This window comes from Astyanax mexicanus, chromosome 1, assembly GCF_023375975.1.
Source record: "Astyanax mexicanus isolate ESR-SI-001 chromosome 1, AstMex3_surface, whole genome shotgun sequence".
In the NCBI taxonomy this organism is placed as follows: Eukaryota; Metazoa; Chordata; class Actinopteri; order Characiformes; family Acestrorhamphidae; genus Astyanax; species Astyanax mexicanus.
Genome location: NC_064408.1, coordinates 68,585,643 through 68,600,264, shown reverse-complemented (window position 1 = coordinate 68,600,264; position 14,622 = coordinate 68,585,643). Strand labels below are relative to the sequence as shown.

The following is a 14,622-nucleotide window of genomic DNA, read 5'->3' as shown; positions in this document are numbered from 1 at the left end:
AATGGATATCATAATTAGAAAACAATTGTTAAAATGTCTCTGGAGAGAATGATTGGCTTAGCACAACTCTAACTCACCATTAGGCATGCTAGTATAAGTGTCTGGATAAATGATTAGCAACTTACTAATGCACACAGTGTTATTGCTTTTTTTAGCATGGGTGACCACAATAACAGAACAAATGAAGGTCAGATGAATACACAGCCATAACAAACCAGAGAGGTTCTTTACTGTCGTGCATATTCTGCATGACAAATGTACTGCAATTAATTGAGGGAAAAAAAAAACACAGTCCAAGCTGGCTACCAAGAATGTTTCCAATTAAGAACCCATCTGTTTTGATGACTAGTATGCATTATAAACGTATCATGGCAATTAAATCTCTATGCTCCGAAATTCACTGTTAAGGGGCCGCCACAGGAAAATACAGCTCAGGCATCACAATCATATAAACCTCATGCATGAGTAACTGCAAATGTTGTGATGTCTTAAATGAAAGACTTATGAGAAGAGAGAGAGAGAGAGAGAGAGTGATAGTTGACTCTTTAGTGACCTGTTGTCTCTGGTATGCTGAGAAGGTCTTCTCAATGTCCGTCAAGTCTAAGATCTTGAAAACTCTGCTGTCGTCCATCTCAGCCCACACTGTGCCCTCCAGCTTGTTCTGCAGGAAGGAGAACAGGTGAACACAGGTCTTCTATAGCATCAATACACACATACTGTAGCATGAGCAGTACCCTGGTTATTTGTATTATATATTTTATTTTATTGTTCATTTTATTTTATTTTAAGTGCCTTCATGGTTAAATTCCAGAGATTTATCGTAATGAAGCAAAACTAATAAACCACTGTACTTGATTCCTAAAATAGTTGTAAACTATATATTTTTTTTATCCTACATCCACTTTTACTTCACTATATATTTTTAGATGAGATTTAACACTATAACTCTGATAATTTTTTTTATGTGATGCATCGTTACTTGTTACAATTATAAAAATGTTAGGAATCATTCTAAAACCACATTATCACTAAAGCCAGAGTGGTAGATTCTCTGCACTGTCACCAGATTTGATAAATCTGCTGCTTATCATTGAGTAAATTAAGCGATCAAGCTGATCTTATAAGAAGATCTCGCTGCTCCTGTTCTGCCTTTTTCTTTGCTTTCCACTTTCCACTGCTCTCTTCAATAACTACACAACACAGTACTGTACTTTTACTTCCAGTACTTCAGTACTACATTTTCCAATAAACTTCATGCAATAATTAAGTACAAAAATGTTGAATACTTTAGTACTTCCACTTAGATTAAAAAAACTTTCCAACTTTCCACTTGGATTAAAAAACAACTTCTACTCAAATTCTACTTTTTAAAAAAAAAAAAAAAAGCACTTGTTCTTTTACTTAAGTCTGGGTGTCTAGTACTTTATGGAAAGGCAAAAAATAGTTAATTAAGACTTAATTGATGAAAAAGCTCAAATAGTACTTTACTGACTGATTTCAACTTTTGTCTGTAAAGCTGTATAGTAACTTTTTTTTGTATAAAAAGTGTCTGTAATCCGTAGTTAAAGAAATAATAATAATAATAAAAAGCTAAACTATAAAAGCCTATTGCTAAATTTGTGAAATTGTCAGATTTTATAATTCAATCAATACATTATTCAGGGCCTAGTTTAAAGATAAAGATGATCCTTCTTCCTATAAAGACACTCCCGTTTTAGAGTGGACTTTCTAGATGACCCAAGCTACTCCGTTAATCGTGCAGTCTCACCTCAGATAACTTGGCCCAGTTGAAGGACTTGAGTGGATTGGACGGCTGGGGAATGTTCTTTTTCTTGAGGGCCGGACCTATAGGGGCTCCAGGAGGAGGAGGAGGCCCACCTAAGGGTGGACGTCCAGGGAGCGGAGGTGGGCCTCCAGGTGGAGGCGGTGGTGGTGGGGGCATCATGGCACCACAGGGTGGAGGAGGTGGAGGAGGAAGCATCATGCCCCCAGGAGGAGGGGGAGGAGGTGGAGGAGAAAGGGGGCCACCTGGGGGTCCAGGGGGTAGGGGAGGACCACCAGGTACGCTGGCTACTGGTCTCTGTGGACAATGGGGAAAAATTATACTAGGCATACTATTAGATGTTAATACAGAATTTAAAGGGGTGAATGAATAAGACACAGTATGACTGAGCCAGTAGTGTTTGGGAATACTGTACCAGGCTGAGCTCATGTAGACGTGAAGTAAGTTCTGATACTTGTTGCTTAACCAGTCTGTGTTCTCCTGTTTCTTTCTCAAGCTTCTCTTTCATCTTGCTGAGTGTCTGCATCATTTCTTCTTTCTCCTGGGTCTTGGCATCACACTCTCGCTCCTTCTTCTCCATCTTCTGCTGGAGCTCATGGTGATCTGCCATGGACAAAGGGCAAGAGTTATATGACAAACTAACCTGACTTCTATAACATTGTGATAAATGGTTAAATACATATACTAAATGCATACAGTCTGTTTAGAATACCCTAATAAATATTTCAGTATTTGATCATCAAAAAATGGCAAGTTATGCCCCTATTTTGCTTAAATCACTTTGATTAGACATTTGAGTGAGCAACAGGTGGAACATCTTCATGCAGAATTTTTCCAGCTGGGTTTTTGCATTCACAAGCTAACCTGCAGCATTAATAATAATAATAATATATAATGCTTTGGGTCATTGTTAAGTTGCATGGTCCACTTCTCTTCACTTTTTTTTTTTTGAGAGACAGAGAGACGGATTGTTGACATTTTCCTCAAGCACACGCTGATTTAATAAAAAAATAATGGTGCATTCTCTGATGAATATCTTGCCAAACCCTGCTGCAGGAAAGCAGATCCAAACCGCGCAAGTTCCATTTCTATTGACTCAACAATCTATAATAAATCAGGAGCAACCCTAACTAAATATCTGAGGTGTAAATAAGACAGGCGCTTCCAAATTCTTCTATAACCACGTTTCCATGTTCTAATTATCTGGAGCTGAAGAGGAGCACCTGATTCTAATTTCTGAAATTTAAGTAGTAACAAATGTGGGAGTGTCCTAACAAGAATGTGATATTCTATTAATTACATTTCACCAAAAAAAAAAAGGACACACATTTGCTCAGTTTTTATGTTTAGCAATTATTTAAATATATGAATCTCCATCTCTCTATACTGCCAAAACAAAGATCAAATGTCCATATATTTAAATATAATACAGCAAGCATTTCATTAACAAGCTTTATACCTTTCCGCATCTTCTCTGCCTGCTCCTTCCATTGTTTGACCTCGTTTTCATTGACAAGCCTGAAAAAATAATGTCAAAATACTTTGGTTAGATCACTAAAACAGAAATCTGTTAATACTAAAAAAATTACATTAGTTCAATTACACTACAATGTTTCACCAAATGCACTGTCATAAAGAAAACTAAATCTTTGAAATAGGTAGAAGTGTAGGTACAAAATAGGAGGCCAACAAGAACAATATAACTGCAGTTCACAAAAGTAGCTGGTAGAAATTAATGAGAAAAACAAACCACTCTCTCACCCCACCCCCAAAAACTCACATTCTAACCACATTCTTAACGTTGAAGTTTTCTAAGGGGGTGACGTCAGGGTCATGACCCTTATCATTCTGGAGCACCATCTGTTGTACGATTCGGTCAAGAAGCAACCAGTACTGCACCGTGTTCCCACTCCTCTTATCTGCAACAGAGAACATACATTTTTCTTTTTTTAATCAGCAATTTAAATGGTTTACAGTAAGATAATTTAGTTAAGAGTCACTAAACATCTCCCATAAATCTGAACTAGACAAACAATTATAAATGTTTCTATTATTAGCTTTACAGCAGTATCAAACAGCAGGATCAATAAGAAATGGGGTTCAACAAAAGAAAGAAAGCAATAAACAAATAAACTCACGAGGCATTAGCAGGCAGTGGTGTAGTACGGACATAAAGTGCGGATATGCATCTGTGTGGGTCATCTTTTTGCGTATGAGGTCAAACACCTGGGAAGCACTTTTAGTGTCTATATGCACCTAAAAGGGGGCCAAACAACAACATTACTCAGCTCACTAACAGTACATAAATTCAGAAACAAGAGCTCCAGATCACTGTGTTCACTTACGCTTTCAAAACGCCTGGAAACTGTGAGTTCATCATCATTTCGTAGCATTTCAAAATAATCCAAGTGCCTGAGGACACAAGATTCAGGATGCTCATGAGGGCATGATCACTATCCAGTATTTGGTGCAACAAGATGTAGATGAACAAAAACTTGTTAATAAAACACTAAGACACTGTCAACTATACAACTATACAATACACAATACTTATATGATGGAAGCATGAACATTTACACAAGGACTTCTTATGAACATAGATGGACGTCATACAGACAACTGTGATATCCATTTCTCAAAGGAATAAATCTAGCTGCATTTCTGAACTGCACACTCACAACGTGAAACACACAGATCAGGGTTCATACATTTTTCAACCAATACATTTCTATGATTTTTTCATGACTTTTCCATGTCTTCAAGGCAAATTTTCATGGCCATATGATTTTTAGAACATCAGTGCAGACATGGACAATAAAACAAAAAAAATAAACTAAAACTATAATTAAAATTGAGTATAGTAGGTCTGAAATAAATCAGATAAAATGTTGAAATACAATATTTAATAATAAAATGTGTGTCAGATCCTGAGAGCTTCATTGTTTAGGGCTAATTTACTGAATTAACTCTGAGCTGACGTATTTGTAGCTCAAAATAGATTTTCTCCATCGAAAAATTGAAACACAAAGATTTGTAGACCAAATTTCCATGACTTTTCCAAAACTTTCTGGTATGTTTACTTTTCTAAAACTTATCCTGGCAAATTGCTATTTTCAAATTTCAAGACTTTTCCAGGTTTTTCATGCTCATACGAACACTGACACACACAGACACACATACACAGATACAGAGTTCCAATCCACACCTAATCATAAAGTCATTCAGTCATATGCACATTTCATACACATACAAACATACACCCACTTACACATATACATAACATGGCAATTTACAATAACCTAATTCTGGGCAACATAGATTATCTAATTAACCTGATCTCTATGTTTTTGGGTTGTGGGAGAAAACTGGAACCCCGGAAGAAACAAACACAGGCATGGGAAAAACATAGAAACCCCACCCAGACAGCGACTTTAACCTACAACCCAACTTTGAGAGGCAAACATGCTAACCACCAAGTCACTGTGCCAACAAAATAATTTAATAACCTTAACCTTGGAGCAAACACCTTGTGCACGAGGCAAGTTGCCTTTGTTTTTAGAGTTCTAAAGCACTTCCTTGATCGAAAAGGTGGATTTAATGATTTCAAATGAAAGAGTACTTATGTCACTTACCGATCTAACGTAGAGTTTTCATGTGACCTGAGTTTATCAATGATGGGCTGAATCCCCAACATGAGGAACTCGTATCTCAAATGTACCCTGAACTCAAGACTGGTCTGTGGGTTAGAAGGAAAAACACTCTCAGACATTTTAATATATATTGTGTGTAACTTCCGAACATCTGTGGAAGAATAACAAGCATTCAGGGAGTTTCTCTCACAGCGTCTACTTATTGCAACATAAAACAAAGACAAAATTGGAACAAGCTGTGTTTGGCAGCTCACCTCTCCAGCCCCCTGACTCAGCACAGCATTAATGAAGGACATGATGGCTGTCTTCAAGCTGACCTCATCTCTGTACCTCCCTGTACTTCGATCCAGGTCATTTAGAAGCATCTGCCCAGAGAAGCACCGCAGTCAGGTACAATATAGCAGAGAATGGGGTAATGATGGCTATATTACTACAAGATCAGATGCTTCAAAACATTCTTAATGGCCCACCTGGAACCGCGTCCGTTCACTAGCAAATCTCTGGTAGTGCAGCATAGCCTCCAAAACCTTCTTATGGCCTCCAGGAACCAAGCACACAGCTCCCATGATCTCCAGAACGGCCACCTTGGTCTTGATGTTCTCGGTGGCCAGGCTCTGAGCGATGATGTTTATGCTCTCCGGGTGGGAGAGCACGTGGGCACGGCCCTGAGAGTTGTTCATCAGAGCTTTGATGCAGCCGATGAGGGATGTGTGGATCTGAGACTCCGTTGTCTCATAGTCCATGCTCTTCAGAAAGTTCAGGATGCAGGTCAGTCCATCCAGGTCAATAAACCGAGTGACAAACCTGCAATCCAGAAGATATGGGGGACCATTGCTAAAAAACACTGATATCAAAGTATTATGATATTTAAGAGTGTTTTTACTGGTAGTTTTCCAAAAAATTCCTAACATTTTAAACAACATTTGCAGTATATCGCCTTGCTTACAGTATTGCAATATATTGTGATGTAATCATAAGCCTTGTATTGTGATACAAATCACTTTGCCAAGTCTTTGCCAATATACAGCCCAACCTATTAGGTACTCAAATTAACCAAATTAAAAAATGAAGGAATAAATCTCAGTACTTAGTGGACTAAAAAGCCCATTTTTTTTATTTTATAATCATGAAATGTAAGAAGGAGGAAGATAATTTTCTGAATCAGCCCATTCTTTACTGAATAATAATATCATCTACTAGGTCTGTCACAATAGTTAAATCATAAAACTTGTCATATAGTTTATGGACATAATTTGTTTGGGTTTTTTTGCTGACTTCGATATTTCTCATTTTGTTTTTCTTAGCCAATCAGTCAATCAGCGCAAAGGAGCGAGTGTGTAGACATTGTTTGAAAACATTTTCATTTTATTTATGTATTATTTATCATGAATATTTAAAAATGTTCATTTTCCAATTCCATTGTCTGAATATTCTGAATAAATAAATGTTCATTGCTCTTTAAAAAGATGTAATTGCATTAATACGCTATTATATTTTCACTATATCACAATAATATTGTTATTAGTAATTATTTGTGGAACAATTTATTACCCAACCAAAAATGTATATTATAAGAGGCCTATAATCTACATTAAAGTGACAGTCTGTATTATTTTGTTTCTGAACTGAAAGCAGAAGCAAGAGTGGAGAAGAGATAAAATATTGTATTTAATGGACCATCCCTGTTAAGTCTAATATATATTTATTCTAAAAACTGGGGTGACTGGTTGCTTTTCGCGGGAGTTCTTTTGGCCACGTCACGTGTCTTTACGTACTTTACTTCACATTTACAGCCTCTAAAAGTGGATCCGGCTCAGTTCAACGCGAGCGGCTGGTGGAGCAATGGAGACTTCAGAAGTTTAAAATGTTTCTTCCGCATTCTCTGTGCAATTATCCATTCTCACCAGAGAGATTCCAAAATATAAGGACATCAGCTTTGCATCCTCTATATATAAGAATAATAAGATAAGAAACAGCTTATAATTTATTCACTTTCTCACAGAAAAATATCATTAGGGCCAAAGCAGAGTGGAACCTCTGAGTGCAGGCCTGGCGGAGGTTAATGATTTCACCCTAAGCCCAAGGTCAAAAGATCAGCCTTCAAACGTCATTGGCCTAATAACAAACAGCCCCCAAAAGAGCAGAGCAAAGGGGAGGGAGGGTGTGTTTAATGAGAAAATGAAGTAGTCATGTGCTACTCAATAGTTGGAAAACTTAACGACATCTTACATCAGCAACACGTTAATGTAAGTCAACTTGAAACAGCTGCAGTTGGCAGCTTGACATTATGGAACTTTGTGTGCAAGCCAGCAAAGGTTAAAAAAGGATAAAAAATAAAGTAAATGTGTATTTATATATATTTATATATATATATATATATATACACACATATATACGTATATATATATATATATATACATACATATATATATATATATTAAGATGTTGTGTTTGTATATAATGGGGCATAATATACGAGGGAGATAAGATCATGGGTCATTAGGAGCTTGAGGGTTGACTTTAAAGTGTAAGTGAAAACAGTTCAATATATTAAACGCACTTAGTTATTTCTTATTTCAGATGTAATTAGTTAATTTTAAATGATCAAAATCAATCAAAATTGCTTCTGATTAAAATGCTAATGTCGTCATACACAGACCTCATTGGTTGCGTCCTCAGCGCAGTTTTGAGGCTTTCTATGGTCTTATTGCGTTCCTCTTCTTCCTCCTTCTCCAGGGCCAGCAGAGTCTTCCTCTGTAGGGTAAAGGGTAATGTGCTATTAGACTGAGCGTGCAGATAACCAGATAAATGTGATTTGCTTGTACAAACAAATATGATTAAATGACTGATGTTCAAAAAAAAAACTAACAGAAACTTTGATCAGATAGTGGAAACATCAGCAGGCAAATCATAAAGGCAAATGTGAGTAAATGATGTAAAGACTGCACACTACAGCAGGTTTCTGACGTATTATGTGAACACAGCTTTTATTCAGGGTTTGTGGTTCATGTGCAAGTGCAGCAGGACAGGTTCTCTCCAGGCCGAAGACAGGCCGGTTGGAGATTCCCACCACCGGTTTAAATATCACTCTGGTTTCACCTTACCATCTCAGGCCTTTTCTAAAAGCCCCGCTTGAGCTGCCAAGCCACATTGCACAGTGATACTATAACTCAAAACAAAGCCTCTGCTTAGAGACCGCTACATTACGACTGGAAAGAACCAAGATGCGTATCAACTAATTCACTGCTTTTTTCCCATTTTTGTGGCCTCAAATTCCCATTTCTAATTGGCCAACACAGACAATCTCAGAGGAGATTTATTGTATTTTTGAAAAGCCTCCATTTCAATTTGGCAAGAACCTTGCGATTGTACAGGCAAGACAACGTTTAGAAAGATCTCATTAGAGCTTGGGGTGAGGGATTTCTTCATGGCTGAAGTGATATCACTGTTATTTTATCATGCTTCACATTTATGCATTCATTTCTTATTATAATTCTTATGTCATGGGGTTCAGCTCAGGATACACAATACTGGACATAAAAAGGCATTTTTATTTCCATTAAAAACAGTCATAAATAACTGAAATGAAAGGGCAATCAGTCCATTGTTTTGAGGACACTGATGAGCTTTAGCAGTTGTTCTTTTTCTTGTATATTTATTTTGCTCCAGGAGAACTGTGATCCTTTTAGGGCGTTTTCACACCTGTAGTTGGTTTCTTCGGTCCGAATCAATTAATGAGATTGTTTACTTGGAGCGTTTTCTCCCTCTGTTTGATTTGGTTTCACACAGACACAAACCTAAACACACCAAAATACGCACCAATAAACCAAACAAGCTCATTGTCTCCTCTGATTGGTCAGAGCTGTCTGGCGTGCAAGCAAGAAAGTAAACACAGCGAGAAGATTCTGTGAAAACATGCTTTTCTGATGAAGGTAGACAGTCTACCAGCTCTTTGCATCACTTTCTACAGTTTTAGAGCTTGACTGACTGAATAGAGCAAAAAGCACTATTTTACATATAATCTCATCAGATATGTATGATCTCTTGAAATGTATAACTTGTTCTTAATGGATGCCATCACTAGAAATGACGGGTGGACCTTTCAGTAGTACAGCAGATAAACAGCAGATGAAAGCCCTACTCTTACATTTAAACAAAGCATACTTACAGCTGCCATTGAGTTGAGCTGATCGATGTAGTACTCTGGCCAGCTTGTAGCACCTTTATTCTCTTCTTGCTCCTGTTGAAAAACAAAAAGGAAATGGAATAATCAGTGAACAGTCAATCTTAATATGAGCCATTTCTCTAGAAACTTGTGCAAAAGTACCCACTGAATACACCAAACATCAATAATCAATGCTCTATGAGGCTTCTCATCCTAATTCGATCCACATCTCACCAATTAATGTTGCCATGGGGAAAAGAGGCAAAAGAGTGCAAAAGCAAACAATGTGGCTACGACCAAGGGAGCAAAGGAATGAGCTGGAACAGCATGAATGAGCTGAGCAAGAAAGTAAAATTAGGAATGACAGTGTAATTTGGAAAGAATGGAAGGAATCGGACGTGTAAGAATTTGTTGTGAGAAATGACTCAACCCATTGTGGAGATCAATACAGATCGTCAAGCTTGCTGGAGTGCGTAAGTACAGATTGAATGTTTGCCAATAGTCTGTTTTGCTTGACAGTTAAAAAAAAAAAGTATTGTAGTCTCTCTGTTTGTTTGCCTCAGCTATCGCCTTATACTTTATGTAAATGACCAAAAGAATCTCTTATAACAATGAGATGTGTGTCTGGGGAGAAAGGGACGAATTCCATGAAGAATGTGCCTTAATGCACAACCACATTTGCATGTCAATGCACATACATCATCTTTTTTACACACCAAGCCAAGAAACAGACCCAAACAATCACATTGAGAGAAACAGCACAAATGGTGCTGGGTAAAATTAGGACAGAACAGTTCTGATGATTATAATAACCTCCAAGCATTAAGCTCTAACTTTGGGTTATGAGACTCCAGACAGAGATATATCAGAAGTCACCTTGACATCACAAAGGCTACACAAGCTCATTTGTGCTTCATTCCTGCAGAAAATGTAATCCCACTGATCCAAAGCCCATTGCTGTGGCCTTTATACCCGTGTAGTTGAGCCATGACACTGAGCATCTTACAGCATTTTTAAACATGCATTTTCTAAGTCAGGAACATTAGTTCCTGTCTGGATAATTTCATTTATTTATTTCCATATGTCAACATTCATCAAGCAGCCCTGACTGCACATTGGATATGAGGAGTTGTGATATTTTTTTGAAGCTCTATTAGTTTCTGAGCTGAGGGAAGGCTTCTCTGGCTTCACAAATATTTGTTCTGATCTTAAACTCTTTGCAACCCTGTTTAATAAAGGATTCCACCTCTGGATCAGCACTGGATAGGAAAGTACAGCATGGTTGTCTATGTATTTCAGCTGTGTCCATGAGAAAAGGGTGTGGATGTGTGGATTAGTAGATCCCTCTCTACCCTTTTATTCCCATGAATGCTTGGATCTCAGACCTGAATCTTAATGTGTGTGAACAGTGAGGTTTGGGTCAAGAACCATAAATGGAGGATCAAAATATTTAGCTAATTGTATCTAGAATTATAGCTCTTTATGCAAAACCACAGAATAAGCAATTCATAACATCTTTGTGGACATGAGAAATGGCAACTTCAGTCCAAACTGAAGTTGCACACTTTAACCACACGTTCTAAAGGGGAGTCAATACAATGATTTAGGTTAATGGTAGACTAGTGAGGCATATTAGGAGGAGAAAACGACAGCAGCAATGAATTAAATTGTTACTCAATCTCCACATTCCAACCTAATGGGGAGCTAAAATCCACAACCTGAGCACAACGTGTTTACAGATGTATGTTTTTAGCAATGACAGTAGCCACAAATCTCCACACTTTGACAGTATTTCAAACACTCACTTGAGTAGTATTTCCCAAGTGAGAAAAAGTTCTGTCATCTCAATCTCCTCACTGTCTGGACAATCAGTCCTGGCCGACCGCTGAGGGTAAAATACAGGCTTTCCTCATATGAACTGCCCAGTCACTGTATTTCTTGGCCCACTGCCCAAGAAACTTAAGCTAAACAAGTGCACACAGTGTTCACAGTTTAAGAACCCGACCCTTGGCCTGTATCTCTGGAGAAATACAAAAAGATGGCACAGAAGCCAGACTGTTCACGCCACAAACAAAAAGTAAAGCCAAAGACATGGAGAAATAACATGCAAGCAAATCTTGCCCCCCGAATCAAAAGAAACAAATCAAATAAGCCTGGCGTCAATACCAACATAAGTTAAGACATGGATAGTTTAAACTAATCTCCAGGTATTTTTTTCTTAGAGATTTAAAGCTCGGGTTACTCCTAAATCTGCTGCATAAATGCTACCGTGAGAATACTACAATAACGATAACTTCATTTGAGCTGTATCTGAATGCTCTGATTACAACTTTATCATCCACACAATGGACCCATCTCAGAGAAAAAATGAGCTCAGTCTCCAAACTGATCCGTCTTAATCTTGCCTTCCCAGGGCCGGGACAGCCCTGGCCTGGATCCAGGAGCAGCCCGCACACCTGACTGCAGCAGAACACGGAGGCTGAATTATCACGGCACAGAGTGTTCGGGACAGGGAGAGATGTCAGCAGAATGCGCCAGGAACTTAAAATAGCCTTCGTCCTTCACATCCTGTAACTTTACAGAGTAAGAGCTTGTTGAAAATTCACTATATGGACAAAAGTACTGGGACACCTACAGGAGCTTTTGGTAAATTCTATTCTAAATTCATAGGAATTAGGACAGAGCTGGTCTCCTTTTGCAGATCTAACAGATTCTACTCTTTTGTGAGGGCTTTTTGTTGGATTAAAGAGTTTGTCTCAATAATTTCTATTGTACTTCATCACAAAGGTGTTCAATGAGGTCAGGCTTCTCTGAGGGCTTTCATGGGCCTTGTTTTGCACACTGGGACACTGTCATTCTGGAACAGAAAAGGGCTTCCCAAAACAGTTTCTACAAAGTTGCTAAAGCATACAATTGTCCAAAATGTTTCAGTGAGCAGAAACATTAAGATTTCCCTTCACTGGAACTAAGAGTCCAAGGCCAACCTCTGAAAAACAACAGCAGAATTATCCCTCCTTCACCAAACTTTACAGGTGGCACAATGCAGAGAGGCTGGTAATGTTCTACCAGCACTAACTAAGCACAAGTCTTCCTTCAGACTGCTATATAGAGAAGAGGGAGTACTCACTTCACTTCTGCTTCAGTGAAGGATTACATCACTCCATCCAACGCTTGGAATTGTGCTTGTTGATGTAAGACTTGCATTGCATATCTGCTTGGCCATGAAACCCAGGGCTATGAAGCTCCTGTGTTGAGGTTTTGTGCTAATGTTAATGTAAGAGAAGGTCTAGAACTCAAGATTAACTTAAGTCAGCAGAGCATTGCAACTTTTATGCTCCTCAGAACTCTAAATCTGGCCAATACCACAACATTATTATAAATATATAAAATTTCAAACAACTTTGAAATAGAAGAAATTCATGTTGAACTGCATGTGATAGAAAAGCATCTACAACTGTTAATAAGTTTTTCAAACTGGCTCTGTCCCATTTCAAAAGTACTAAGAGTAATAAAGGCTTATGGGAATTTAAAGCATTTTAAACATTTTTTTTACAACATGGTTTAATTCCCTAGCCGCATTTCCAGAATGCTCAGCTTTCATTTGAAACAGGGCGGCAGTTATAATGCATGTAGAGGACAAGCGCAACCTTCAAAGTTCACAGCCTCGCAATGAGCCGTAGCCACAGAATGGAAAGGCCAATTGTGTCATGCCCTCGTGCACTGTGCTGACTGCAGGTCTAGAGCCAACGCAAACACTCAGCCCATTCAGGCCTGCTCCATGATTGAAGCTGGCACAGGCCGGCCAGTCACTAGCTTCTGCGGAAATGCCACCAGGCCCTGCGGTTATCGGGAGAACAGGGTCCAAACCTCTCCACTCCAAACACTTTCACTTCTGAATGAACCAGACGAGAGGACGCAAGAGCACCAGAAGGAAAGGACGAGTGGAAAAAGAAGGTTTTCAGGCTTTTTCTCTGCTGTTCAGGCTTTTTCAGCTTTACTGTGGACCCCCACCCCTTTCAGAAACAAAAGCTACACCTGCAAAGGGAGACCTTCCTGTTTGTCTTGGACTAGGAAGCATTTCCCTTGCTGCCCTCCCCTCCAACCCTAAACCCTCCCAGTCTGAGGCTGTTGGGAAGTCGTGCCAATTCCAGGCTCTCTTGGGTACAGGCCAGGCATGCTGCTGAGTCGGCATTATTGCTTCTATGCTATTGCCAAGATTTGTCTCCCAATGAGCGCACTCCTCTCCTCTTTAATTCTATCCTTTGCACTCCTTCAATGCTCTCAGCCTGGGAAGCAATCTCAAGGGGATTATGCCTGATAAGCGCAGCACTAAATTAATTGGGCTGAAAAAATCAGCAATTAGAATAGCCGCGCCTAGGCCAAGATCCGTCCAGCCACGTGCTCTAGCTGGTAAGAAAAGGGCAGAACAACATGCAGAGAAAGAAGCAAGCTCTGAAGAAGCCTGGAAAGGAGGTCAGAAAATGAAAACCTCCTCCCTTTGAAAATAGCAGAAGGCAGGAGAGGAGCTATTAAAAGTAGGGTGCCCCATTTCGTGTGAGATCAATATGCAATTTTTAGCCTAACAGTCCCGGGACAATATCTAATTAGGTTTGGAATAGGGACACAGCATGTGGCAGTTAGATAAGATGTATACGTCATAGCCCGATACTCCTCCAGTCTTTTTCAAGCAGCATTTATTAAACATTAAGACTAAATAATATCTTCTTTTAGAGCACCAATGTTTTACAGGGTATCTGCAGAAATGGGGAAGTTAAATTTAAGGCTTATTACTACCACTCAGAAGTGTGTTAACAATGAACAAAAAGGGAAATATGCAAACAACAATACTAAAATCAACAGACTTTACATTTAGCATTATTTCCATATTTCCTGAAAAAACAGAGTATCTTCCAACTAGCAAAAAAAAAAGTAATGAATGTAGATAAAAAAAGCTGTGCCCCTCAAACCATATATAATTTAATTGGTTCTGGAGTTATTTAGTCAGTCTGTCTTTAAATCAGTAA

The 14,622-nt window shown here is 38.6% G+C and overlaps 1 protein-coding gene across 4 annotated transcripts in view; it reads right to left on the bottom strand.

Annotated features, from left to right (window-relative positions):
• The window catches only part of daam1b (dishevelled associated activator of morphogenesis 1b), a 109,312-nt gene that overhangs the window by 23,243 nt on the left and 71,447 nt on the right, over positions 1 to 14,622 (bottom strand). For all 4 annotated transcript variants that reach the window (XM_007238744.4, XM_015602853.3, XM_007238743.4 and 1 more), the window contains exons 4-15: positions 9,602 to 9,673; positions 8,093 to 8,187; positions 5,904 to 6,237; positions 5,688 to 5,798; positions 5,416 to 5,519; positions 4,129 to 4,195; positions 3,922 to 4,039; positions 3,564 to 3,702; positions 3,243 to 3,301; positions 2,199 to 2,386; positions 1,769 to 2,080; positions 554 to 661 (exon numbers count right to left, since the gene is read on the bottom strand). In XM_007238744.4, coding sequence (XP_007238806.2) covers positions 554 to 661; positions 1,769 to 2,080; positions 2,199 to 2,386; positions 3,243 to 3,301; positions 3,564 to 3,702; positions 3,922 to 4,039; positions 4,129 to 4,195; positions 5,416 to 5,519; positions 5,688 to 5,798; positions 5,904 to 6,237; positions 8,093 to 8,187; positions 9,602 to 9,673 — 1,707 coding nt within the window. The remainder of the gene's footprint in view (positions 1 to 553; positions 662 to 1,768; positions 2,081 to 2,198; positions 2,387 to 3,242; positions 3,302 to 3,563; positions 3,703 to 3,921; positions 4,040 to 4,128; positions 4,196 to 5,415; positions 5,520 to 5,687; positions 5,799 to 5,903; positions 6,238 to 8,092; positions 8,188 to 9,601; positions 9,674 to 14,622) is intronic.